Source organism: Crotalus tigris, unplaced genomic scaffold (assembly GCF_016545835.1).
Source record: "Crotalus tigris isolate CLP2741 ecotype Arizona unplaced genomic scaffold, ASM1654583v1 scf7180000018160.1183395, whole genome shotgun sequence".
Lineage (NCBI taxonomy): Eukaryota > Metazoa > Chordata > Lepidosauria > Squamata > Viperidae > Crotalus > Crotalus tigris.
This window is the reverse complement of record NW_024096855.1, coordinates 44,404-71,208: the sequence shown is the minus strand read 5'-3', so window position 1 is coordinate 71,208 and position 26,805 is coordinate 44,404. Positions and strand designations below refer to the sequence as shown.

Sequence of the window (26,805 nt, the reverse complement as noted above, 5' to 3'; positions counted from 1 at the left end):
TAAGGTAATAAGAGGATAGTACTTGTTGTGCTTAATGAATTGGATGCTGGATCATAAAAGCATATGCCGCAACGAATTTGTAAGTTTTTAGGACACAAAGCTCATTGTTAACTTTACTAAAACAGATTGAAACAATGTCTTTTCCACCCAATATGTTACTGTTGCTTGTGTTCTTTTTCTCTCCCTGTGCCTTTAAGAATAACCCAAGTTTCATCAAGAGAGAATATTCTAAACCAGAGGTCTCCAACCCTTCCGGGCTCGAGGACGGAGGGAAGGAGAGCAGCTTCCAAATTGCTGTGCGTGCATGTACGCACGGGGCCATTCACACTGGTGCAGCACTCACAGCCCCGTTCACGCATGCAGCAGGTGTTGGCTCCATGCACATGCAGAAATGGCCGCACACCCCCCATAGCGGCTAGTGGCCGGTTCATGTATGCACAAACGGGCCTCACAAACCGCCCGGGCTAGCGGCACATACGCAAACGGGCTGCAGACACCCGTCCTGCATTAGCATTCCTGTTCACGCCTGTTTGCATGCGCAAACAGGGCCGCAGGCGCTAGCGCGAGTGGGGGAAAATGCAAGCCCACGCATGCGCACACCAGCCAGCTGTTTCCATAGCCCACTGGCCAAAAGCCCACAGCCCGCTCCTGGGCCATAGGTTGAGGACCCCTGTTCTAAATTCATTTAAAAAGGAAAGTTTTAGTTTGGATTTTATGTGTGTTTTAGCCAAGTGCATTGTGGATGGACTTTGTCTGTAAACCATAAGGTATGCCTATCTGCAAAAGCCTACTTATTTCTGTCCTCAAGTTTGTTTGTGTGTATACATGCATGCATGTGTGTGTGTGCGTGCGCGTGCACATGTTCACGTACACTTTCTCCTGTTGGGTCTCTTCAGTATAGAAGTGGGGAAATAGCCTCTCTTTCCTAACAATATATTTAAGACTTGGACTTTTCAAACTCTGCCTGCAAGCTATCCGTCCCACATTACTGCCTTCCCTGAAAGGTGTTGATCCTAACCAATGTGTCCTAAGCGGTTGGGAGCAAGGGCTAAGGCATTCTTTTCAATATGTAATCTCTATTGTGGACAACTATTTGTCTGAAATGATGTAGGATCTCCTGCTCAAACAGGGGATTAGACTAGGAGACCTCCAAGGTCTTTTCCAACTCTGTTATTCTATGTTCTATGTTCTGTGTTGCAAAAAAAGCAAACAAAAGGCAAGTGAAAAAAGATAAAGCTTTATAGTGTGAGGCAACTGTACATTTTTGAAATTTTGAAACCTTGTGGTGGACTCATTTATACATGGCTGCCTAAATAATTACAACTGCAGGAAAATACAGTGAGATGTCCCCCTAGGATATGTTCTACTATCTAGAGAGAGCTTTGTGATGAAAAAGGCGGGAACTTGCCAACTGCTAGTTTCCAGCTTCTTCCCTAAAAGAGCTGGTGGACACCAAGGGAAGTATCTGGCAGTGCAATAGTATCTGGGCACACTCATTATTTACCATTTTCCTCACAAAGCTATGAAATTTTGAGGCATTGGACACAAGTTACATGCTTCCCTCACACACAACCAAGCAAGATAATAACTTGACAATACTCACTTGGTTCTGTTTCAGAATAGATACTTGTTTCTGAAGGCAGATGTTCTCTTCCTCAAGTTCAGTATAATCTTGCAGCAAGCGAGATTCTCGGAATTTATACTCTTTGATGTCATCTCGTAAGCGACCTCTCTGGATCTCAACATTTTGATTAATCTGTAAGACATGTACTAGCATTAAAAAAAATTTTCTTTTCTATGAGAGTTCATGACTAAAACTTGTGGTCTTGTAGAGAACCAGGCAAGATAAGGTAATAATATTATTATTTTAAAACTTTTTAAAATATATATATATATCCTACCTTTCAGGGTAACATTCTTCCCAGAAGATTATAAATTACAATAAAATAAAATAAGTGGGAAATAGGAAATAAACATTCAATAAATGTTATTTAGAAGTAAAGTCTTTTCTAGGAACTTTATGGTATGATGGGGAAATCCAGCTGGGTAGGTGCTTCTGTTAACTGTTGCATTCCTCCCTTCCTCTCTTATTACTGAGAGATACTTTCATGGCTAAATAATCCTATATCTTTCAGGCAATATATTCTTTGCAATGTTAATTTTTTCACATTCCTATTTACATAAAAATTGGGAAGTGCCTATATGCCAGTCTTCCCAGGTAGATTACACAGGAAATACTACTGGATGAGCTAATTCTACTTTATTGTAAGGCTACATTAACAGAATCTTGCAAGTCTGAAAATACAAATCTCCTGCAATCTCTTTTACAATCTGAGAAGCAAGGGATGGTCCCTTTTGAGTCTCTCTAGCTGCAGGCTATGCTCTCTCTTATCTAACCATTTCCTAGACAGCATCTATTCATCCGTCTCCCAAGATCTTTCGCATTACATTGCGTATACTATTTCCTAGCTGAATATTTCTGAGCATTATTATAGAACTATATGGGATTGTTGCTATTGTACAAGCCTCCCTTCTGCAAAATTTCCCTACCCAATCAATGCTGCAGCTGCATTGACACGGGATATTCCCAGAATGATCATACTGATAGATTTTAATTGCTTCCACTGGGCAGAAGATGACTCAGGAATTCATTGTACCCTGGACCTGACCCAGTTATTTATGTCCCTAACTCCCAACAGATGAAACCTGATTTCTGTTTCAGGATAATGATGATGTGATCTGGAGTTGGAGCATACTATTAATCCCTTATCATGGTCACAGATAACTTTTGTTTGTCTTTGAGTTATTTGCAAATGCTCAGGAAGGAAAGACCTAGAGTTCTATTAAGGCTATAGCTGCTATATGGAATTCAGAAAAATAACAATCCTGGGACAGTTTATACTTATTTTGCAATTTGTTAGTAAAACAGCCATATAAATTGTATTAGACAGAGAAGAAAGGAAGGGAGATATCAGGAAAAATCCTTGATTTCCAACTTGAGTCTTGGGAATGCTGGCAGGCACCCTGAGCCATGGAGTATTCAACAAGTTTCTCAACCTTAGCAACTTCAAATTGTGTGCATACTAGGCATGCTGGCTGGGAATTCTGGATACAAGTCCACACAGCTTAAAATTGCTGAGGTTGAGAAACACTGAAGTAGATAATTTAGATCCATCATTCAGATGAGTCTTCAATATACAAATAAGGGAGGAGTAATAAAAATAGTTGATTAAAATAACAATAATGTTCCCTGCCTTTTCAAGTATGCTTAGTCACTTTTATTGTCTCTCTTTTATTTCAAATAAGAAGCAGAAGCAGCATCATAACTGTAATTAGTTTTATTTATTCTAAATTAAGCAACCAAATCAGGCCTAAGGTGGAATTATCCTTTCCACAGATAATAAACACATCCATTTTTCCAACCTGAAAAGATTTGTAGACATAAATAAAATAAAAAATAATTTTCAACACAAAGATATTACTATCATAATTTCATTGTAGAAAAAAATATAAGCCATACTCATAATGCCATAAAAACACATTTCTATTTATGTCAGTTTAAATATTCATTAGTGAAACCTCCCAAATTTCTCACACATGAGATACAAATAATTCAAGCTGATGTATAATTTAGAAATACAAATGTGGAAACAGGATAACCTTGGTAGTTGTCAGTCCCTTGATATATTTTCCATAAGAGATTTCCTTTCTTTCTCAATTAATTAGCATAAATTTTATAATAAAATTTGCTTCTGAAGAAATAAAGGTAATGTAGTGTAATCTTGTGAAAATTAGATTCATGAATGCGCTCTCTGCTTTCTCCAAATTACAAATATAAAATCATAATTATGGTGATATCTTTCAGTATTTTACTCATTCTTTTTTAATAGAGCATGCATAGGCTATTTTGCCTTGATTCAGATCAAAAATGCAGAAAGACATTATGGATGACTTGTGCAATTGGTTCTTTTTATTGTATATTAGCATATCAGAAATACATTGTAAGATAGATAGGAGGCATTAAATTTTAAAATAAGAACTTAATTCTTACTCTGAAATTACTCTGTCTTTTCCATCCACATATGTATGGAGACTTCTATTGATGAATCAGAGTTAAGATCCCTCCATTATGGCCTCAGGAGCTACTTGACTACTATATGAACTAACACAATGTACTGCACTCAACTGATAAATTATTTCATTGCATTTGTGCTTGTAGGGGCAGTATTTAGGGATTTTTGAAAACAAAAAAGGTCCCCATCTTTTTTTAATCACCTGATTTTCTTCTATTGAAAGTCGAATTCTCAGAGTTCTAGCATTTCAAGGGCCAGAAACTAGAGAAAGGTATTAATCCTAACATAAACTGAGAATCACTCTGGTATGCAGTATTTTCCAATTTTCTATTAAGAAAGGTCTGTTGTAGTAAGAAGCCTGTTTTCAATTAGTGGCTTTCTCATTTAAAAATAGCTGCCCACTCAACCTTTTGAAAAAAAATCAAAGTGCTCTGGAGACAATATGTCAAAAGCTAATGGCTAATGATTTATATATTGCAGCAAAGCATTTCTAAGTGCAAAACATTAATTAAAAATTAATATAATAATAAACATTCATTAAAACAAACATTAATGCAACAAACATTAATATAATAATTTTATATAAAATATAATAATATTATATAAAAAATTCAGTGTAAACTCCAGTTTCCAATGACTTTTTGAAACAGCCATTCAAATGGGATCTGCCCTTGTTTCAGGAGCCAACAGATAAAGAGTTCCTATGGATAACACATGACTCTTCCTGTTGAATCTCTTGATAGATGAGAACATTTAGCACAGTGTTCTTTCCTCAACCTTTCTACTGTTGGCGCTCAATTATTTTCTGTCATGTTTGCTTCCTAGGGGGGCATGACAGAAAATAATTGAGAAGCACTGTCCTATAGTAACAGCTCTGATTTTCTTCCAGAGACTCCAATCAAGGCTGTGGATTCTACTTTAAAATGCAGCCATAATGAATCTGAACCATTTTCTTCGACTTGTTTGTAACTTCTTGCACCAGTTCTTATATGCACAACAGTCAGGCTAAGTATTTTGACTGTTTCTTTTTCATTCAGACAGAAGAGCCAAGACACTAAAGTCCAAGTTTCTTTCTTTCTTTCTTTCTTTCTTTCTTTCTTTCTTTCTTTCTTTCTTTCTTTCTTTCTTTCTTTCTTTCTTTCTTTTTTCTTTCTCCCCTCCCCCTCCTCTCTCTCTCTTAACTGCTTCATGAATGAAGGCTGATAATTATGCTAGTGACTTTATAAAATTCCCTTCTGAGTATGCCAGATTGTGTGGAGATTGGTTTTACTTCAGGTTAATCCCCCTGCGCCGAAGACACCTTTGGCCTTCTGTCTTGACATTTGTCTGCAGACATTATTTTGATATATCTCTTATTTTCCAGGCAGTGCAGTAGGATGTATCCATGGTTACAGTTACTGGGAAGTACACCCAGTTGCAATAATGCTGGCATGCAGTCCTTTCACCATCTTTGCTAACAAGGGGTTATTATATTTATTTCCGTACTTTTATATCACCATTTATCCCGGAGCTCAAGGTATATGGAATGATTTTTTCCAAATTTTATCTCCATCCCAACCATCTTACAGGGATGTTGCACCGAAGCGCAATAGAGGAATAGTTCACCTATATTGCTTCCAGGACTTGCAGTAGCCAGGGCTGAGCCACTGCTTGCAGTCACTTGTTTCCACTCTCCTGTTAATCAGCTAGAGGGATAGCCCTGATTGGTTCCTGGGGTTCCCTAATTGCTTATTTTAGTTCAAGATGACTTTAAGCAAATATGATCATAAGCATCCCCCAAACTGGATTGTGACAAATTGGGAAGTGAAACTGCTCTTTTTAAGGGGGGGGGGAAATAAATAATTCCTTTGCTGAGCAAATGGATTGAATCTGATAGAGGAGAATGGATAGAGATTGGATCTTGTGGACCAAACAGTCCCCCCCCCCAATGTTATAAACTGAAAAGGATTTTAAAAATAGGAATATAGAATACAACTCCTTAACCTCTGGATTTACTAGGCATGGTTAGAGGTGATTTCTCCCTGCTCCCATTCCCAGCAGGAGACAGAAGGTCTGCCAGCTAACACTATTGCTGGATGTAGCCCCATAGCCACATATATGTGACATTCAGGAGATGAGGATCCACCTCCACAGTATAATTCAAAATCCAGCACAAGAGCTCTACTGACTCTTATCACCACTGATGGGTAAGACATCCGAAGTATTACTGTTACCACTTGAAGAGCTGGAAGTGGGGAATCAATTGATGGAGGCAATGAAGGGAGTAGAAATGTCAGTCTGCTGCCCTTTAAAGAAGAGCATTTAGGTCAGAGGCCCCCAACCTTTTGGGCACCAGGGACCGGTTCTATGGAGAAAGATTTTTCCGTGGACCAGTGGGCGTGGTTTCGTGTGCTGCCTACATCTCACAGATGGAGTTTTGCTTGTTTGCATGGCCCAGTTGCTGGCATGCCACTGCCTGGTGTCGGTCCACAGACTGGGGGTTGGGGACCCCTGATCTAGATTAAAGAAGAGCTTTTAGGTTATGCTAATAGGCAATGGCAACCCAATGCCAACAGGTGGAGAAAAAAATGTAGCAATAGGCTACATTTCTTAGGCTGAAAAAGGTATAAGGATGAAGATTATTGCCATTAAATTTGTTACTAGGCAGGAAGAGTACAAGTCTACGTAAAATACCAAAGGCACGTATTCTGAAGGCCATTGTTTTCCAACTTTATCATATACCTGCAAAACCTAGATCAGGGGTAGGCAACCCAAAACACTCAAAGAGCCACTTGGACCCATTTCCCACCAAAAACAAAACACCGGGAGCCACAAAACCCTTTTGATATCTAAAATGAAGATAACACTGCATATATCCTTTTTTACCTTTATTATAGGTATGTGTGTGTGTGTGTATGTGTGTGTGTGTGTGTGTGTGTGTGTATGTATATACGTATATATATGTGTGTGTGTGTGTGTGTGTGTGACACATACAGGTAAAAAAAAGGATATATGCAGTGTTATCTTCATTTTAGATGTCAAAAGGGTCTCTCTCTCTCCCTCCCTCTCTATTTACCCTTGGTCTGCCACTCCTCTTCCCCCACTCTCTTTCTTTCTCTCTCTCTCTTTCCTCTCTCTCTTTCTCTCTCTCTCTCCCTTCCTCCCTCCCTCTCTCTCTCTTTCTCTCCCCCCCCTCTCCTATCTGCTGCTCACCTGGCAAGCTTCAAGCTGTTGTCCAACAAGCTCAGGGGTAGGCAATCTCGTCTCTTTTATGACTCATGGACTTCAACTCCCAGAATTCCTGAGTCAGCCTAGCTGGGCTAGCTAGGTCTCTCCTGCCCTATCTGCTTCCTGCTTCCTGCAGAGACGCAGCAAAGGGAGGAGCTCCGCCCAGTAAGCTTTTCAGCTCCTCGGAGAATACTGTGAGTGCATTCTCTTTTATACACACACACATACGCGCGCGCACACACACACACACACAGAGAGAGAGAGAGAGAGAGAGAGAGAGAGAGAGAGAGAGAGAGAGAGAAGCAGGGAAGCGCAATTGCCTCTCTCTGTCTCTGTCTCTCTCTGCAAAGGCAGAGGAGGCTGGGGGCCACAGGGGAAGGCTCAAAGAGCCGTATGCGGCTCTGGAGCCACAGGTTGCCGACCTGTGACCTAGATCATCAAATAGGCTGAATAAAGATAAAAACAAATGTCGTTGAATTGGTACTGGAATTGAGAATGCCTTGAACTGAAAGTACAATAAATTATTTGACACTAAAGAAAGTACATGCTACTCACTGCAAACACTAATACTGAGGCTAAACATGAAATATTTTGAATGCATGATAAGAACGCAAGAATCACTGAAAATAAATAAAATTGGAAAAGGCTCTCAAATGAAAATTAAATGCAAATTAAAAAAAAACCTGACAGATAACCCTAGGGAAATAATGGCCACCATGTTATAAAAATTTGGAAGGAACTAAATAACAAATGAAGTGCAGAAATTTGTGGTATTTGTGTTGTGAAGAGCAATTGGTCTTTCACAAGTTAATATCCCTAATTAGATCTGATCATATGATGACTCACTTAACTGCAATAACTTATGACTGTAATTTCAGACTTAATTACAAAAGTCAAGAGCTACTTATGTAGCACAAACTCTTAATGCATAGATAACTATCCTGTTTAGATTTTAACTATTAAACTATTTTTTTTCCTTTCAAGATTAATTTTTTGATAGATTCTTCAAATATATTTTTTTAATTTACTGACCTCTAGCTGCATATGTTAGAGTTACTTGCATCTGCCATACCCTTTTCCTTATCATGAAGCAGTAGATCTATGAATTCTAGGTATGTTCCCTAGATATATGATTCATGTACATCATATACTTCATCTCATTGTGTTGAAATTAAGGCAAGTCTGAACTTTTATTCTGAATTGTCAAAGGAAATGAGTCATGTGTCTTCATATTCTTTTGGTCACTTTTTCAGATGGGCAATGCTCTATTAATATTAGACAAAAAATCCTGTCTATAAAAAAATCTAAGAAAATGTTAGAAATTACTAAAAGTATTAATGAATCCTCCATTCCACAATATAGCATTTTCTGTTCATTTAAACCACACAAATTAATTCATCTACGACGTTATTGCCTGCCACATTCTCTGTATTAGCAACATTGAAAGAAGCTTGTTTCTTGGTCTGATCTTTTACAATAACAATTATTTAATTATCCTTAAATAACTGTACTATGTTCTCAGGACATGCTGCTTTTAGTGTAGGTTTTCTATTTGAAATTAAGATCCACATTTTTATCTTGTGCATGTGTGTGTGTGTGTGCATATGTATGTGCAGGTTTTGTTTTTTTGTTTTTGCTGGCTGAACACTTTCTGAGAAAGAGCAGACAAGAAATTAATGAAACATTAAAGAATTCTCAAGTGTTTTAGTTACAAATCCTATTGGAACCCTAAGTGACACTCCAACTTTGAAAATTTTATCTCCTTAGTAATGAAGCTCAGGCAGGTGCTTATGAGAACTTGAAGACCTGGAACAATCAGGCTACTGTGTATATAGAGAAAAGCCCCAGACAGCCAATGTAGGCAGATGGGGTCTAACAAGAAGCTTAGCTGGCTACTATGGTGACAGCACTGGAACCTAAAAATAAACAAGTGCTGGAAATAATATTGCTTGAATTGAGAGGGTAAGGAATAGAAACTGCCAATACCATCTTCCTAAACAGAATCCACATTTCACCCACTACTTCCATTCCTAGCTGTAGATTTCTTTTGCAATTTTTTTTTACCTATGAGCCAAATAAATTCAGAGACATAAATTGAGAAGAAATCAGAGCCTAGAGCATTGGTGTCCCAATATTCTGGCTTGCCTGGGCTGCATTGAGTGAAGAGGCATAGTCTTGGGCTGCATATAAACTATATATAGTTTTTTATAATATAGAGCCACATAATAATGTTAAAAGTTTACAGACTTGGGAGGCCACATTACTAGTGCTACAGGGCCACATGAGGCCCATGGGCTGTGGGTTGGACCCTCTTGGACTAGAGTCTTACAGGACTTTGTGAGGCAGGGGCAAAAATCTTTCCTGCATTTTATTCAAAAGCAGAAGAACTTCCTTATATATATTTAGAGATTCTGATCATAAACTGAGGGAAGAACAGGCAGGGAACAAAGTCTGAATGTATATCGGTAGTATATGCCATCTTGATACTCTCACTCGCTTACAAAGAATGAACAAAAATGTGCTTCTGGAAATGATGATGGCCACGTGCAGTTTTACTTTAGAAATCCTACTGCATTTGTGCCATAATCTGTTGTTTCTGACAGAATAAACATATGAGAGGGAAGATCATTAATTTATGAAAAGAGGAACCAATGAAAGAGTTTACAAGCACTAGCTCGACTATGCCAATCTAGATTGCTGAAAACAAGAGTAACTAGTGTCCAAAACTTCTTATGTGATGGGAACGAGTAAATACCAAAAGACCAAAATTTAGGTATGAAAAAGATATATTCAGAGTTGATGCAGTGGTGCTAAAATATATAAAGAATCTGAGTCTAAAAATTAAACTGCTGAATTGGGGAAGAGCAGCCTAATTTTAGATACTGTAAAAATTATAATAAAACCTGAATTTTGTTGGCTAACAGGACTTATATAACCTTCTCTAAGTAAAGATGATCGATAATTGAATGTCAAAGTAACATTTTTTTTCCTGAAAAGCAACCTCAAGTAAGGTTTTTATGGATTTAAAACAAATTGAAATTATTCATGCTTTCTTTGTAATACCAAATAAAGCAAGAATTCCATTTTTCCTAAAATGATTTAGTAAAACTATAGTGTTGCTTATTATTTCTTGTTTTTTAACAGCAAACAATTTTTAGAATGTAATTTGTATCAAGAATTTTAATCACAGTAGTAAAAACTAATGCAAACTAAACTTAGGAAAGGAAATTGGATGGAAATAAAAAATAAAAAGAAATAAAGAAAAATAAAATACACACATACACACACACACACACAAATACTTAAATGTATAAAAAGTGACTTCTAATCTTCATCACAAGTATAAACAAATGTAATTATTCTTCACACATTCTAAGGTTAAACAGATATCTCTTCATCCCATATCCCAAACCTATAAAACATCAGCTTTTCAATCCTGGTTTCTGCATAAAATCCATAAAGGATTGCCAAATTATTATTATTGTTGTTGTTATTGTTATTATTAGTTTTTCCCTTCTAATCAAATTAAAGAAATATAACAACAACAACTTGAATATCATTGGTACTGACAGAATTATCATCTGTCAATTGCAAAAGGCAGCTTTGCGCAGAACAGCTTACCGTATATGCCGCCATATTAGGCGACCCGGCGTATAAGACGACCCCCGTCTTTATAGCCGGGCCGCATTCCTAGAACGTCGTCTTATACGCCGGAAACTACCAGTATTTCCGGCGTATAAGACGACTCGGCGAATAAGACGACCCCCGTCTTTGGCGCCGATTTCAGCGCTCGCGGAAGTCGTCTTATACGCCAGCATTTACGGTACATCCCGCAACGATATCTGTAACACCATCAAATAACCTCATCAGCCTATCCCAGATCCTTGGGAAGGACTCAATAAGTGGATAGAAATGCCAGGTCCAGTGTGAACATCTGGCTGTGTGACAAACCATAATAATAAACCAACTTTATATTTCTTTCTTTTACTTCTAATGGTCTTAAACTTTAAATCATGCAATCAAATATTATAAGAGGATTTAATTTTTCATCAAGTCTTCTTCATCCCATCACACAGATTTCGTCGAGGCTTTAAGGAGTGTCTTTTGTAAATCCAACCCAAAACATTTTCCAGATCATTCTCTTAGTTTATTATTTATATTTCCCCTTTTCATTTTTGATACTTTAGCCAATTTCTTTTGTATATCCAATAAAGCATCCTTTTCCAAATCATTCTCTTGGCCTGCCATTTGTTATTCCACTTTAGCTAAAGATAAAATTTGTTTCACATGTGTCATTCCTTCATTTACATTTTTAGACATAGTCTATCCAAAGAAGCAAATATCACTGGTAGTGTTGGTGTTGTAGCTATTAATTTCTGCCTGTTTTTCAAAGATTTCCTTTAATATTTCTGGTGTTATAACTTTTTGTGTCATTTTGTAGTTCCTAGCATAAACTGACATCAAAAACACACTTGTATGTTTTTTCTTGGTGCTTAGAATCTTTAATCCCCTTTAGTGTCCAATTTCTAAAATAATCATTTACCTTTGTTATGATTCGCAATAGCCAAGAGACTCAAAATAAATCTGTTTCCCACAAGAAGTTATTTTTTATAGTTAATTCCAAAGTCTTATAGTAGAAATCAATATTCCAAATTTATCTGACCCTTAATCTGTTCATAGCTTTCTTAGATCAAAATCTAATATACTTTTTTGCTATTTATTTTAACAGCAAATTCTTAGACTTAAAAGAGGTTTTTGAGTGTGAATATGAATGTATGTCTTTGTCAGGGTCAACAATTCCACTTTCACAGAGCTGTCTTCAGTTGGCCATACTCTCTTCCAAAAGTCTGACAGCAAACACCTTTACAATAATTTTGGGTTCCTAGATGGTAAAAAGTATAGAACTATCATATGTTTAGTGTAATTTAAAATGAAAGAGCTACTCTTTCTGGAACCTAAAATAATCCACATATCTGCTTTATGGAGCAGCAAACTTATTAGCCTAGGTTTCTGCATTTCACTCTTGCTTAAATGAAACACAGAAACATGAAAAAAACAAACTGCTTTAAATCAAATCAGAGTATTGGTCCATCTAGCTCAGTCAACAGTAACTAGCAGCAATTCTTCAGGCTTTTACACAATTATCTTACACAACTGGACCCAGAGATATGGGAGACTGCACCTGGAACTACTTACATGCAAATTATGTACTTCACTCACTGAACTACAGTCTGCCCTAAATAATGAAATACAAAATGACTTTTGCATTTTTTAGAATTATCACATGAGACAGAATTTGTTGAGCCAGCAGATATGAAAAGCTACATTCATATTTAGAAACCATCCTATCAGCATGTCTTAACAGGAGCAAACTAGAAAATCAAACAGCTGTGATTTAAAAGTAATTATTGTGTATCATACCTATTTAAAAAATATATTACCAGTGGAAATAGGCCAATTGTTTCTATGCACTCATACCTGTACACAACATAAGAATAAACTTCTTCAAAGGGGAGTGGCAGTTCTAGATGTTAAGAAAACATAGGTATAGCAGAGAAGTACTTACTCAATTAATTTAACCAGTTGTAGTTTACAATCTTCTTCACATATAAATAATAATAATAATAATAATAATAATAATAAAAAAGTTGGAAGGGTCCTTGGAGGTCATCTAGTCCAACCCCCTGCTCAGGCAGGAAACCCTATACCAGTGGTTTTCAACCTGTGGGTCGGGACCCCATTTGGGGTCGAACAACCATTTCACGGGGGTCAACAAACAACCCAATCCGCCATTTTTCCCCCTTTTCCTTAGCTGTGCTACTCCCTTTTATTCTATTGGCTTTTGAAAGCCAATAGAATAGACTCTCTTAAATAGAGTCTAATTCTATTGGCTTTCAAAAGCCAATAGGAATTGTCCAGGCTGTCTCTGCCCTGCTGAGCTCGCCAAAAGTCCCATTCTGCAAACAGTGCTGCACCAGTTGAGTAGTCCTCGACTTACGACCAGTTGAGTAGTCCTCAACTTAGGACTGGTTGGGGGTCGCGGCATTAAAAAGGTTGAGAACCAGTGCCCTATACCATTTCACACAAATGGCTGTCCCGTCTCTTCTTAAAAACTTCCAGTATTGGAGCATTCACCGCTTCTGGAGGCAGGTTGTTCCACTGATTAATTGTTCAGTTTCCATCCGTTGCTTCTTGTCCTGCCTTCAGGCGCTTTGGAAAATAGCTTGACTCTCTGTTCTTTGTGGCAGCCCCTGAGATATTGGAACACTGCTATCATGTCCCCCCTCGTCCTTCTCTTCATTAAACTAGACATACCTAATTCCAGCAACCATTCTTCATATGTTTTAGCCTCCAGTCCCCTGATCATAGAGGTGACACCAATCTCCAGCTTTCTTTTTTAAAAAAAAAAAAAGTTCATTTCTAAAATAAAAGATATAAAATTTGTATGTTCTCACTTTTTTATGATTCAGGTCAATAAGTTTCAACATTGTTCCATGCAACCTTGCCAAAAGAAGAATAATGACAGGCAAGTATAGTTATGCCAGTGCTGTAAAATAAGCCAGTATGGTTATGTCCATGGCAGTGGGGTAGAGAGTGGGAGAATTAATTACTCTATGGCAATTCTGTAGAGAAGTTTCCTTTTGTTATTTAATACCTTGATGGAGGAGAAGTTTAGGAAAGTAATAGTAGTGAGGTTGATTGAACTAAAAATGCAGTTCAGCAAGAATTGGAGTTTTGGGATGCGCAACGCTAAATACTTCTAATTTCAAAACAGCCTATCACAGGGGTAGGCAACCTTAAACATTCAAAGAGCCACTTGGACCGTTTCCCATTGAAAAGAAAACATTGGGAGCTGCAAAACTTGTGTGCGCATGTGCGCACGGAGCTTAATTGAAGAGTTTAATTAAAAAGAAATAGAGGCTGCTGTGCATGAGTTCTTTCTCTCTCTCTCTCCCTCTCCTTTCTCTCCCTCTTTCTCTTTCTCTCTCTTTCTCTCTCCTCTCCCTCTTTCTCTTTCCTCTCCCTTTCTCTCTTTCTCTCTCTCTTTCCTCTCCCTCTTTCTCTTTCCTCTCCCTCTCTCTTTCCTCTCCCTCTTTCCTCTCTTTCTCTTTCCTCTCCCTTTCCTCTCCCTCTTTCCTCTCTCCCTCTCTCTTTCCTCTCCTTCTCTTTCTCTCTTTCCTCTCCCTCTCTCTTTCCTCTCTCCCTCTCTTTCTCTCTCTTTCCTCTCCTTCTCTTTCTCTCTTTCCTCTCCCTCTCTCTCTTTCTTTCTCTTTCCTCTCTCTCTCCCCTCCCTCTATCCAATCTTCTGCTCACCTGACAAGCTGGCTTCAAGCTCTTCTCCAACAAGCTGGCTCTCTCCTGCCCTTCCTGCAGAGACGCAGCAAAGGGAGGAGCCCTGCCCAATAAGCTTGTTAGCTCTTCAGAAAATAGGGTGAGGCCACTCTCTTTTTATACAGAGATAGGGGGGAGGAGGAAGCACAAGTGCCTCTCTCTGTCTCTTTCTCTCTCTCTGCAAATGGCAAAGGAGGCTGAGAGCCGCAGCAGAAGGCTCAAAGAGCCACATGCGGCTCCAGAGCCACAGGTTGCAAACCCATGGCCTATCACATAACTACTTCTGAGCTATAGTGGCACAGTGGTTAGAATGCAGTATTGCAGGCTAATTCTGCTGACTGCCAGGAGTTCAATCCTCACCAGCCCAAGGTTGACTCAGCCTTCCATCCTTCTGAGGTCAGTAAAATGAGGACCCAGATTGTTGGGGGCAATACACTGGCTCTGTAAACTGCTTACAGAGGGCTGTAAAGCACTATGAAGTGGCACATAAGTCTAGGTGCTATTGCTATTGCTCTTCCAAGAAATGCAATTGTTCAGTTTCAAAGATTTTTCAGTTCAAGTATTACTGCTTAAAAATACTTACCTCTCTCAATTCCTGGGCAACTGAATTTAGGCGTTCATTTTCAGACTGGGTGTTGGCAAGGACATTCCTCAGCTGCTTGAGTTCTGTCTGCAGTTCCATAACCTTTTTCATGTAGTATTCTTCTTTCGTGGCAGATTCCTGTATCAAAGTCTCCTCTCTGCTTTCTCCATCTGCTGCTACTTTCTTGTGGTTGGTATGAGCCTGACCAAAAGCCTGGAACAGAAACCAAAGCAGATTATGGTTTTGTTTTGTTTTCACAAAAATCAAGTAACTTTTTGCAGAATGCATGTTTATTGTACCTTAGGAAAGAATTTAAGCAGACCGATGTCTTTATCCATGAAAATGTAACAATATATTTTATGAAGGTAGACAGATCTACAGATAAAAATTTCCTTTTCAAGAGAGATTAGGTATGAGAAAATGGCATATATAAAAGCAATATCTGAGCTAATGAAAAAATAATTTGTTCTCAGATGAGTGGTATCTTAAAAAGAAGCAAATCTCATTCTTATGGACTACTGCAATAGTTCTATTATAACTTCACAATAGACTTTCCAATTAAATCAGTATGATTTTTATTTATGGTTATAGTACTAAGATACGAGTTAAACATTAGCCGCAATAAACAGAATCCACAAGGTCTCATTTGAAGCACTATATTCGCCACCAAGTCACACCAGAAGCAGTCATCAAGCCAAAATTTCTCTGCAGATGTACCAAACAGATCAATTTCGTTGATTTTTGATGACTAACTCAACATTTTCTATCTTTTAAATAACAATTATGGCTAGATTGGCAAGTGAATGTAACTCTTTTGTTAAATATACCCTGCCAATAAGTACAGTTAACATGCCAACGGTTATATGAATAAAACAAGTGAATTAAATCTTTTTCCAAATAACTTAGAGCAAGAGTTTTTAAAACTGTGGAAGACAGGAACATTTAAAGGAGGTTGCAAATTGTGGGAAAACACATTCTCACTTTCCCTGAACAAACAGCTCCTGCTTCGTCTGCGCAAATGTACATTTTTAGGCCAGTTGCTTCAGCTCTGCATTTCTGTGCAGAGTCCCTGCTATCAGGTTGGGAATTTATACAGGTTCAGAACTGGAATAGACTAACATAGATTGGGAAGACAGAAAGTGACAACCAAGTACCAGGGCAACCATAATGAGTCCCCTTTCCTCCTATTATTCAGGTTAAAGGTCAAAGGAGAGATTTAGTTGCTTTCACTGTCACACAGCCCGATTTTATTGCTGATACTTTTACGACAGGCAAAGAATTTCTCCACTTTTAATTTGCTTCCTCTATCACAAAAGCCAACTTTATGAACAGTCACTCTGAGTCTCAAAGTGCATAAATAAAATAAAATAAATCTTACAGTATTGGCAAAAGTTTCAAGTTTATAAGTTCAGGATTTTACAAGTAATGTGTTATTTTAATGGGATTGTAAAAGTATCATGACCCTAGCCCTCTTGAAGAAAAGCAGCAACAAATGCCTTTTGGATAGATTGTTTTATTAAATTTAATCTTCAACAAAATTGGCAAGTGTCACCTCAAGGCAGGAAATAAAATGCTAAGTGTACAAATGTATGTCAGCTGACTTTAAGCTGTATAAAAAGCTTTATATCCTAGTGCCTCAAACTTTATACATTTTAAAAAATAAAGGGAAAAAAACTTGTTCTCAATGGACCAGCTCTAGGTTAAGGACTTCCCAAAATTTTCTAATGAAATCATGCTGATTGTTAAGCCAAAAACCAGAGAATAAATTATATTATGAATTATTTATGGGTCATCTAGAATAAAATCTACTGCAGCTTTTCCACTGACTGCTTCTGCCAGCTCGTTTCTGTCCTCCCGCCCCTTTTGCTGCATACAGTCACATATACATCCATATACTATGTTCTCTGTTTGAGAGGGAAATGTCTGAGCAGATGGGAGATGACATGGGGTAGTATGAGAAAAAGATACATAAAGATCTACTGTAAACAAACATTATTCATGCAACTTGGATTTTACATGTTGTGTTCATCACTGAAAGTGAGATTAAAATGTCCCACTGTAAATAATTCATAATATAAGCAAAGTACCATGGACAAAATCATGGAGAAATGCTATCTATGTTGTTCCTAAGAGTTCACAATGACTTGATACCACACAATAAATCATGTGGAAAATGTATCAAAAATGATTAACGTATTTGGTTCAAGTTTACTGGATATAATCTCAATATGAAACAATATGCATGTAGAGTTAATGTTCAAGTCATTTTATAAACAGATATTTACATTCATGTATTGTATTGTATCTCCCAAAATATGATCCCTAAAGAAAAAGCTCAGGGAAAATACTGTACCATAGTACAGTAAAATTTATAGGAACCATGTGTTAAAAAACACATAAGAAATCTAAAATGTAGCACAACACAGAAGCAGAAATAATAATTTAAAAAGCTTAATAAAGGAATGCGTAACTTCTATCAGTAGACTATTGCATTATCCATATCCAAACCAGTCCATATATGTAAAAATAAATAAATAAATATATTATTTATTTAAATATATTACAAAAACATTCAAATATTGCTGCACAGTATATAAGGCTCTGAGGGGTAATCTTTGAACATGTCTTAATTTAATCAGAAGATTAAACAGCTATACAATAGACTATTTTATTTTGGCCAAAATCAGTCTTTTTTTTTTTTTCATTTTAAAAATTGAGTTTGCTGTATGGCTTCAGTCATATTTGCGAAACACAAGCTATAATCAAAATTGCGCCTCAATCCAACCCATTCTGAAGCCTCTTGCTTTTGTTCTCAAATCAATATAATATTGAAAAGATTTCTTATAGAACAGGGGTCCCCAACCTGTGGGCCACAACCCACTAGTGGGCCATGAGGGAATTGCAACCGGGCCGTGGAAATGGCCAGCAAGCGCACACGCACACATGCGCATCCTCGCTTGTGCAAGCCGTGGGTGTATACATGCACACACGCTCCATTTGCATGAGCGGCAGGCACGAGTGCAAGCTGTTCATGCAAATGCAGCTGCATGCACACATGCATGCTTGCTGGCCACTCATGCAGAACCATCCCCTTTCCCTCCTCCTGATCCGCAAAGCCAAAAAGATTGGGGAACTCTTGTTATAGAAAGACACCTGGGGTTTCAATTTCTAAGTTGTCATGCTGACTGAACCTTTGCCTCCCCTTTTAATCTTGTAAATCATATATTTATCAAAAGCAGTTTCTTCTCATTTCTATTGACCCATTTGAAGTTGTAAAAAATTGTTGCTGTGACAAGCAAGTGATTTGAAGCTTTTCACTTTCTTTCAAACCATTTAGTGTGTAGTCACCTCAAATTTCTTGCTGCAATTGTTTTATCCATCCTTATAATTTTTATTGTTTTCAAAAAAGCATATAAAATTCATCATAATTAGGCACTTTTTATTTTCTCTCCTGTCCTGCACAGAAATCAGATTTAAAATAATTGCTCACATATGCAAGTATCTTTATATTATTAATTTGTATATAAACAAGTGAATGTAATTATTCAAAATTGCACCATAATTTTTTTAAAAACCCTTTTAATTCTGTACGAATGCAAATAAAACAATAGATTAAACTTTACAGCTTGACCAGAATCTCAAACTCCTAATATATTAGCTGCTTATAGAAAACTTTCTACAGCAAATAGACATAATTTTAAATATAAATTCATTCTCAATCATCTCCCCTCCAAGGCTTTTTATCAATAAATTAAATAAACCAGCCTTATTAATAATAATAATAATGATAAAGTTGGAAGGGATCTTGGAGGTCATCTAGTCCAATCCCCTGCTCAGGCAGAAAATCCCATACCATTTCGGACAAATGGCTATCCAGTTTCTTCTTAAAAACTTCCAGTGTTGGCACATTCACCACTTCTGGAGGCAGGTTGTTCCACTGGTTAATTGTTCTAACTGTCAGGAAGTTTCTCCTTAGTTCTAAGTTGCTTCTCTCTTTGGTTAGTTTCCACCCATTGCTTCTTGTCCTGCCTTCAGGTGCTTTGGAAAATAGCTTGACTCCTTCTTCTTTGTGGCAGCCCCTGAGATATTGGAACACTGCTATCATGTCCCCCCCTTGTCCTTCTCTTCATTAAACTAGACTTCTTATTCTTATCCCAAAGTACCACTTTCCACTTAAATACTGATGGGGGGGGGGAGTTGGAAGGAATATGTGAAAAATGCCAGGATTGTTACTCCCAGCAAAGTCACTCAAGTTGTTCAAGGTCATTCCAGAGACCAGCTGAAGGAAAAATGCACCTACCTTGAGCAGCAACAACACTGAAAGATGCTGGAGATGGATGATTATTTGAGTGACAATGGCAAAGATATACTTTCATATTGCACAGGAAAAGGTAACTCAAGATTTACTTTTAAACCACTCCAAGAAAAGCATATCAACAGTATTGATAACAGAATGTCAGATAATGGGCAGCTCAAGTCAAATAGCACTCAACATGTTATTGAAGAAGTACTAATTGTGTTTATGATACGGCTAGATAAAGCTTTTGAAAAATCTAATTGCTACAGTTGGCATGCAGGGAAACAAAATCCCTACATCAGTGGTTCTCAACCTGTGGGTTGGGACCCCATTTGGGGTCGAACGACCATTTCACGGGGGTCGCCAAACAACGCAGTCCGCCATTTTTTTCCCCTTTTCCTTAGCTGTGCTACTCCCTTTTATTCTATTGGCTTTTGAAAGCCAATAGAATAGACTCTCTTGAATAGAGTCTAATTCTATTGGCTTTCAAAAGCCAATAGGAATTGTCCAGGCTGTCTCTGCCCTGCTGAGCCCGCCAAAAGTCCCATTCTGCAAACGGTGCTGCACCAGTTGAGTAGTCCTCGACTTACGACCGGTTGAGTAGTCCTCAACTTACGACCGGTTTGGGGTCACGGCATTAAAAAGGTTGAGAACCACTGCCCTACATGGAATATAGGAAGCATGAACATAGGAAGGCTCAAAACAGATAAAATAGAGTACATTTTGATATATTAGGCATTAGTGAATACAACTGAATTGAGTTGAAATGGACTGGAATTGATATTTTCAGACAGAATATCATGCTGTTTACAACTCAGGTCATAAAAATAAAGAAAATGACATTGCTTATTTACTATTCAGAACATAAAAACAAACAATGGCATTGCTTTCATAGTCTGGAAGGATATAGCAAGGCAATACTTTGATACAATGTAGTCATTGACCAAATCATTTGACTTTGCAGATGATCCTTTGATATGATGTTTAAATGTGTTTATGTTCCATCCACTGATGCAGAAGAGGAGGAGGTTGATGAGTGTTATGGTCGACCTAAAATTAACAGGACATGCAAGTAAGATGTGTTGCTTGTGGCTGAAGACTAGAATGCCAAAATTGAAAAGAGATAATAAGAAAAATGTTATTGCATTTGTACAGTCTTAAAAAAAAGAAATGAAGGAGAATGACTTGCAGTGATGTGTCTAAACCTCCAAAGATCAGAATCATTCAGGTAATGGTTTTCTCTGTGAAATCCTATGAAAGGGAAAGTTAAGACTTTAAAAAAGAGTACAGTATTGATGTTTTTGACCTTGGGTGTTGGAGGAGCCATCTTATAATTCTATGAATAGAAAAAAAAAATTCAACCCACATTAGTCATAGAACAAACTCAGATTTTCACAAGGTACAAATAATCAAACTATGATTATTTTGAATAGATTATGCAAAGATTCAGCTCTTTTGAGGAAAAATCACATTAGGAAAGATGGAAAGAAAGATGATTAGTATGGTAGCAAGTGGACTTATAGGCTCAATTACAGCAACAGCAGGTGAAATGTTTAAAGACCCGAAGGGGACAGATCATCCTGAAGAAGGTCTGAGGGGTCTTTGGTGCTCTCTGATCTTGGTTATTTTCTTGCAGATATTTCATCAGAGCTAGCGCTAATAATGCTACCTAGTTTGCATAATCAACTGTCTGCAAAAAAAAAAAATAATAATAACTAAGGTCAGAGAACACCAAGGACATCTCATTTCAACCCAGAGCTACAAATATTCTCCTTTATTGAAGAAAGTCCATTTCTGTGATCACTGAGTCAACATCACTCAGAGGCAGATAATCATAATTAAATATTCCATCAATCAAAATCCTGTTCTCCCAATATTACACATATCACCACTTTGTTTTTATTGACAAAGTATTCTCCGCCATACTATTTTAATAGTTCTAGGACAGTCTTCCATTTCCTGTATTTTTCTACTATTATTATAGATGCCCTCCTTCATGGATCATTACCTTCCACTGGCAGCTTGAGTATCCAAATTATGCTATGAACTATATCACTGAGAGTTTATTCTTCCAGGAATATCACCAATGATGAGCTGCTCATAGATGAGAGGAAAGATTAAATATGGTCTAGAGGAGGAAGAAAAAGGCAATAATAAAAAATGTATGTCACTTAAGGTTGAATTATTGAGTTCCTGATTTGCTTTTCTTTTTGCAGACATTATATTACCATGGTGTGTAATATTATCAATTCATCAGAACCCAATAAAGAAATGGGTACTCATTTTTATATACTGCCCCCCCCAAATAAATGTATATTCACAAGCAGGACAAGATCAACTGATATTGCAAGGTGAGCTATCCTCACCCTCATCATTAATTAATTGGCCAGTTGGCCAGTAGTTCTTTTATACCACAGACATACTTTGAAGAATCAGAACAGTACAGAAAAAGAAATGAGTTCCCTTTTATTTATTTATTTTTTATTTTTATGCAGTTTTATCTTGTTATTATTAAAAACAAACCTTAAGGAGCAACCCATTCTTTTGGGGGTCCACTGATAGTTCCATACAATACAAGCATTTTCCATGTACATTTGATTGTTTATTTTGTGAGATACAATTGTGAATTGCCAATTGAAAAACTACTCTCAACCCATTATTTTTTATACAGTCATACATGCATACACACATCTCTCATGCACACATAATGATTCTTGGTAATTATGTTAAAAAGGAATGGATGTTGAATTTTTCACAAGAACTGGAGTAAAAAATTAATTAACTGAAGATAAATTGTTTTATTATTACAAGGGCCAGTGAGCAAATTCAATTATATCTTTTATTTTGAGATTTCAATTTATGCTTTCTTAATAAGCAGGTATGAATATAACATATATACAAATTATAGGGAATTTTTGTCTTTTTTTTTTTTAGGAATGTATGACATGCTTTATGGACATGTTATACCTCCCTCCAATATGACCCTCACCAGATGTTTTTTACTACAATTTTGTCATCTTTAATCACTAACTGGGAAGAGTATAACTAAAATACTATACCTAAAGCAAATCATTATAAAATACATCTGGAGAAGGCTGCCTAGGATAGAAACAATAAGATGTATCTTAAGATAATTAGGCAACTATGATAACAGAACACTAATTCTTCTATCAATGCAAACATTGCAAATTTATTTTTTGGTTTTTCGCCAATTCCATTTTTCAGATCAACAACAAATGTTTAAGCACAAGTATTTTGCTTTCCACTGCATACTAATTTCTCACATTTTAGGACAAAGTATAATGGATAGAAGACAAGAAGAGCTACAACGAAGATAACAGTCAAATAAAAGAAATCTGAATCCAGGCAAGAACTGTAACCTGAAAAAGCATTTTAGACAAAAGTCTCCTTAATTCTGATGAAGATAAAGGGAAGAAGGGGAGAAGAATTTTCAGATTTGAGGTTTGCATCAGACAGGAAGGCGGTGCAGAGAGTGGTAAGGATGGCAGAAAAGGTTACTGGCAGTTCCCTCTCTTCCATTCAGGACATAGCATATAAGCAATGCTTGAGCAGGGTCCGCAGTATTGTCTACGACACAACACATCCTCTTCACGATCTGTTTTCCTTGTTACCTTCTGGGAGGCTTCGTGGTATCCAAAGCAGAACATCCACATTCAGTCACACTTTTGTTCCATACAATATCAACCTTGTGAACTCTCAAGCTTCCACTTTCTGCTATGTATTCAAAATGGACAGTGATTAATATTTATATGAATTTTATATGTAAAGGTGTAGATATATACATATGTATGTATATTGCATGTTTATATATGTGTTATGTATGTGAACATTTTTGAGAGCAGGCAACAGAATTTCATTTTTAATGTGTGCCAGCTGGCCCACAGTAAAAAATGACAATAAAGGTTATCTTATCTTGTTGCCCTAATGTTATAATAAAAGTAATATTAGATGCACGACTTTGGTTCCTTAGTCTGGTTTACCCTGAAGGGCTGACAGAAATGTATATTTCAACAAAACATGTAGATTAAAATATCAAAATCTTTAAAATTCTTGAATATCACTACAAAGTCAACCTTTCAACCCTTTTTAAATAATTTCAACAAATTGTCAACAACTGACTATGAAGATGATACAAACTAGCATTGCACTCAGTTAAAATTAGCTTTCCATTTAGTGCTCCTAGTATATATCAGTATGTTTGGTGCAAACCACAAATAAATAATTCATTTTGGAAAAATGTTTTTGAGAAAAATATCTCAATAACCTGGTAATAAACCCTGTAATCATATAATTTCCATTTTAACCATATAAATAGATATAGCATTATAAATTTATTCAACTACCATTGCTAAACATAAGGTTTGCCATCACAAAATATTTTTGAAGTACCTTTATCCAGAACAATAGTATTTAATATTCTGGGGAATGTATTTAGCTAAAAATTAACCGAACAAAGTATTTTGAAGACCCCTGCAATTGATTCAAATCTGCTCACCATTTCTTGCTTTTTAAAAAAATTGTGTTCATATACCATGCCAAACATGGATGTCTGATAAGTCTCAATGCATACTACATAGTAATCCTTTATTATATTTTTAAGTTCTTCTTGTGATGTTTTATTAATTCAGTCAAAAACGGAATGCAGTTTTAAAATATTTTAAATGCTACAGGAAGTTTTCAGCAAGTCAATTAACATAAAAGAGAGTACAACTCTCAGGTTATTTCTTAACCCACCCACCCGTTATTAACCAAAGAATCAATCAGTTACATACTTATAATATGCTTAACAACAGACCAATGAAACATCATTTTAGATCTTTCAATAGGTTTGTGTTGAGTGACTGATCTATTAAGAATTAGTTGTTAGTTTCCTACTAGCTTATTTTAATAAGATTTCAAGTGCAACAATTAACTACTGATTAGGAATACTTTATGCATTCTGTTGTAGCACTCAGGTGGAACTCTCAATATGTAAATTTCTCCTTTATGTAGCGAGTCATGGAAACAACTCACTTGAATTTACATTCAGTCTTAGCACACTAAATTGCTGATAAATATTAATATTAAAGATTTTAAATATTAAAACTATTTATCATTCTCTCTCCTGAGCATGCATTTTACATTCCACTTCTTTTCCATTCTCAACCCTTCGATACTTTCCCACCTTTCATTTAAAATCTAGTAACTACCCAAGCCTTAAGCATGAATAGAAACTGCATTTACCCATTAAAAGAAGAGAAATATACAGTCCATCGCAAGATACTAAGATACCAATTATACAAGCATTGTATAAGACCCACATAAAGAAAGAGCACATCAATAAACAGAAAAAGTGATACTGAAATAAGCAAACTGAAACAAATGTGGTTAGATTCAAAACAGTACTCAGTTTTGATGTATCTGTGTCATCTCTAGTTTAAAGCATTATTTAATATTAACCATGGTTTATTTTGCATTGGTTGATGTTGCAAGTTGTGGTTAATTAGGAAAGAAATATTTGCAGCCTGCTTCCTGCCTAAGGAGGATATATACAAACATAGGGAAAGACAAAGCTTATTCTTCCAGAGCTAAATTGTGATACATAATCTGAATTCAGCCTTGAATTTTAATGCAATTTTTAAGGGAATTACAAAAGAGGCAGCATTATATAAGAAATATAATTTCCATTGTAGCAGAAACATTATTACATTGTTCTCATCTCCTGAGGTTTGGATATTAAATTATTCAGTTAGCTTAGTATTGTAATGTCACTGAAGCTCAGCTTTCCATTAACCCAATCCTCTCCAGATGGTTGGGGCTGATAATCATGTTGGTTGGGAATTTTGAAAACTACAGAACAACAAATCTAAAGTACATCACTGAGGAAGAGTGAAATTTCTGTACTGTACTTACAGAAAGACTTGGTATAACTGGAAGGAGGAATAACAACCATAACTGTGATGTGATGTCAGCTCAGCATTTATTAGAGAAAAAACATTCCCAAAGATAAAATCTAGCATCTCATTTAGAGAGTAGCCTTTTAGGTTCAGATACACTAGGCCACGGGTATCAAACTCGCCACGTCACGTGACGTGTCGCAATGTATTGTGACTTTTTTGCATTGCTGGAGCTGGGGTGGCCGTGGCCTCTGTATGATGCAACCGGCCCATGGATCGGCAGTTTGACACCCCTGCACTAAGCACTATAGTTCAGACTGTAGACTATAATTCTTCTTTAGCTTAGAGTTTGTAATTAGTGGGGTGTTTCATCATTCTGTTAATCATAATGCTGCCCAGAGTCACTTTTTCTGAGATGAGGTCTATACAGACTTGATAAATACATAAAAGGCTTCATACAAATAAAAGGCTTAATGGGATTAAGTTAACTAAAACTGTAGTAGAACAGCATTTTTTTTGTTGCTGTTCACATTTCTGCATAGCTGTAGAACATAATTACAACTATTCGCACACAATAACATCTAGGATGGGTCCAAGTTACATCAGATGAACCGTCTCATCCCAATGGGACTGTCCTGTCCCACCCATGCCAGCAGAGGATGCATACTGCGGAACTCATTCAGTCAATGAATTTCAGCTGGCAGAGTACAGGAGAAGAGCCTTCTCTGCCATGGTTCCTGCCCTTTGCAAGCATCTCGCCTCTCGGGGTGAGATCTGCTTCCACCCTCCTGGTCCTCTGCAAGAGCCTGAACACCTGGCTCTGCTAGTTGACTTGGGACCCCAACAGGGAAGGTATCACAATGGAGGTGGTTATCGACCAAGAGAAGATCCCACCTCCTTACTTACACATCCTGCCCCCTCCCTCCTTTGCTATCTTTAATTATAATTTTTGTTTTTATTATTAGAAATATCTATTTTTATGGTTTTATTACTTTTAATGTTGCAAGCCGCCCAGAGTTGCCTGTGATGAGGTGGGCACGAAATAAATTTAATAAAATAAATCAATAAATCTGTAAATTTTGCATATGGATCCAGGTCCAAATCAATACTGTTGTATTTCTTTTTAAAGTACGTTTTTAAAGATGTCAAAAGAAAAGGCACTGGCTCTAAACAACAGAGCCACACTAAGAGGGAAACTGAATCAGACTAAATTTGGTTTCAGAAAGTGTATTTTGCAGTTAACGTATTAAGTTTAAATAGCAGATTAAAATAGCCTTATTATTCAACTTAGCACTCTTTAAGTCTAATGAATTGTAACTCACTACCCACAGCCTTTCTGTGAGGGAGATAGGTGGTTAAAAAGTTTGATAATAAATAAATTTCATCATCTTAGCCACTGTACTATGTAGACTGGGA

General features: G+C 36.8%; 1 protein-coding gene across 4 annotated transcripts in view; it reads right to left on the bottom strand.

Moving 5' to 3' along the window:
* Nucleotides 1-26,805, bottom strand: part of BICD2 (BICD cargo adaptor 2) — a 59,918-nt gene that overhangs the window by 13,113 nt on the left and 20,000 nt on the right. For 3 of the 4 annotated variants that reach the window (XR_005557306.1, XM_039348544.1, XM_039348545.1), the window contains exons 2-3: nt 15,196-15,408; nt 1,604-1,756 (exon numbers count right to left, since the gene is read on the bottom strand). Coding sequence is in view for 3 of the 4 variants with exons in the window: in XM_039348544.1 (XP_039204478.1) it covers nt 1,604-1,756; nt 15,196-15,408 (366 nt within the window). In the remaining variant the exon portion in view is untranslated. Of the gene's footprint in view, nt 1-1,603; nt 1,757-15,195; nt 15,409-21,500; nt 21,524-26,805 lie in introns of those variants that run through there. The other variant, XM_039348546.1, reaches the window with a different exon arrangement.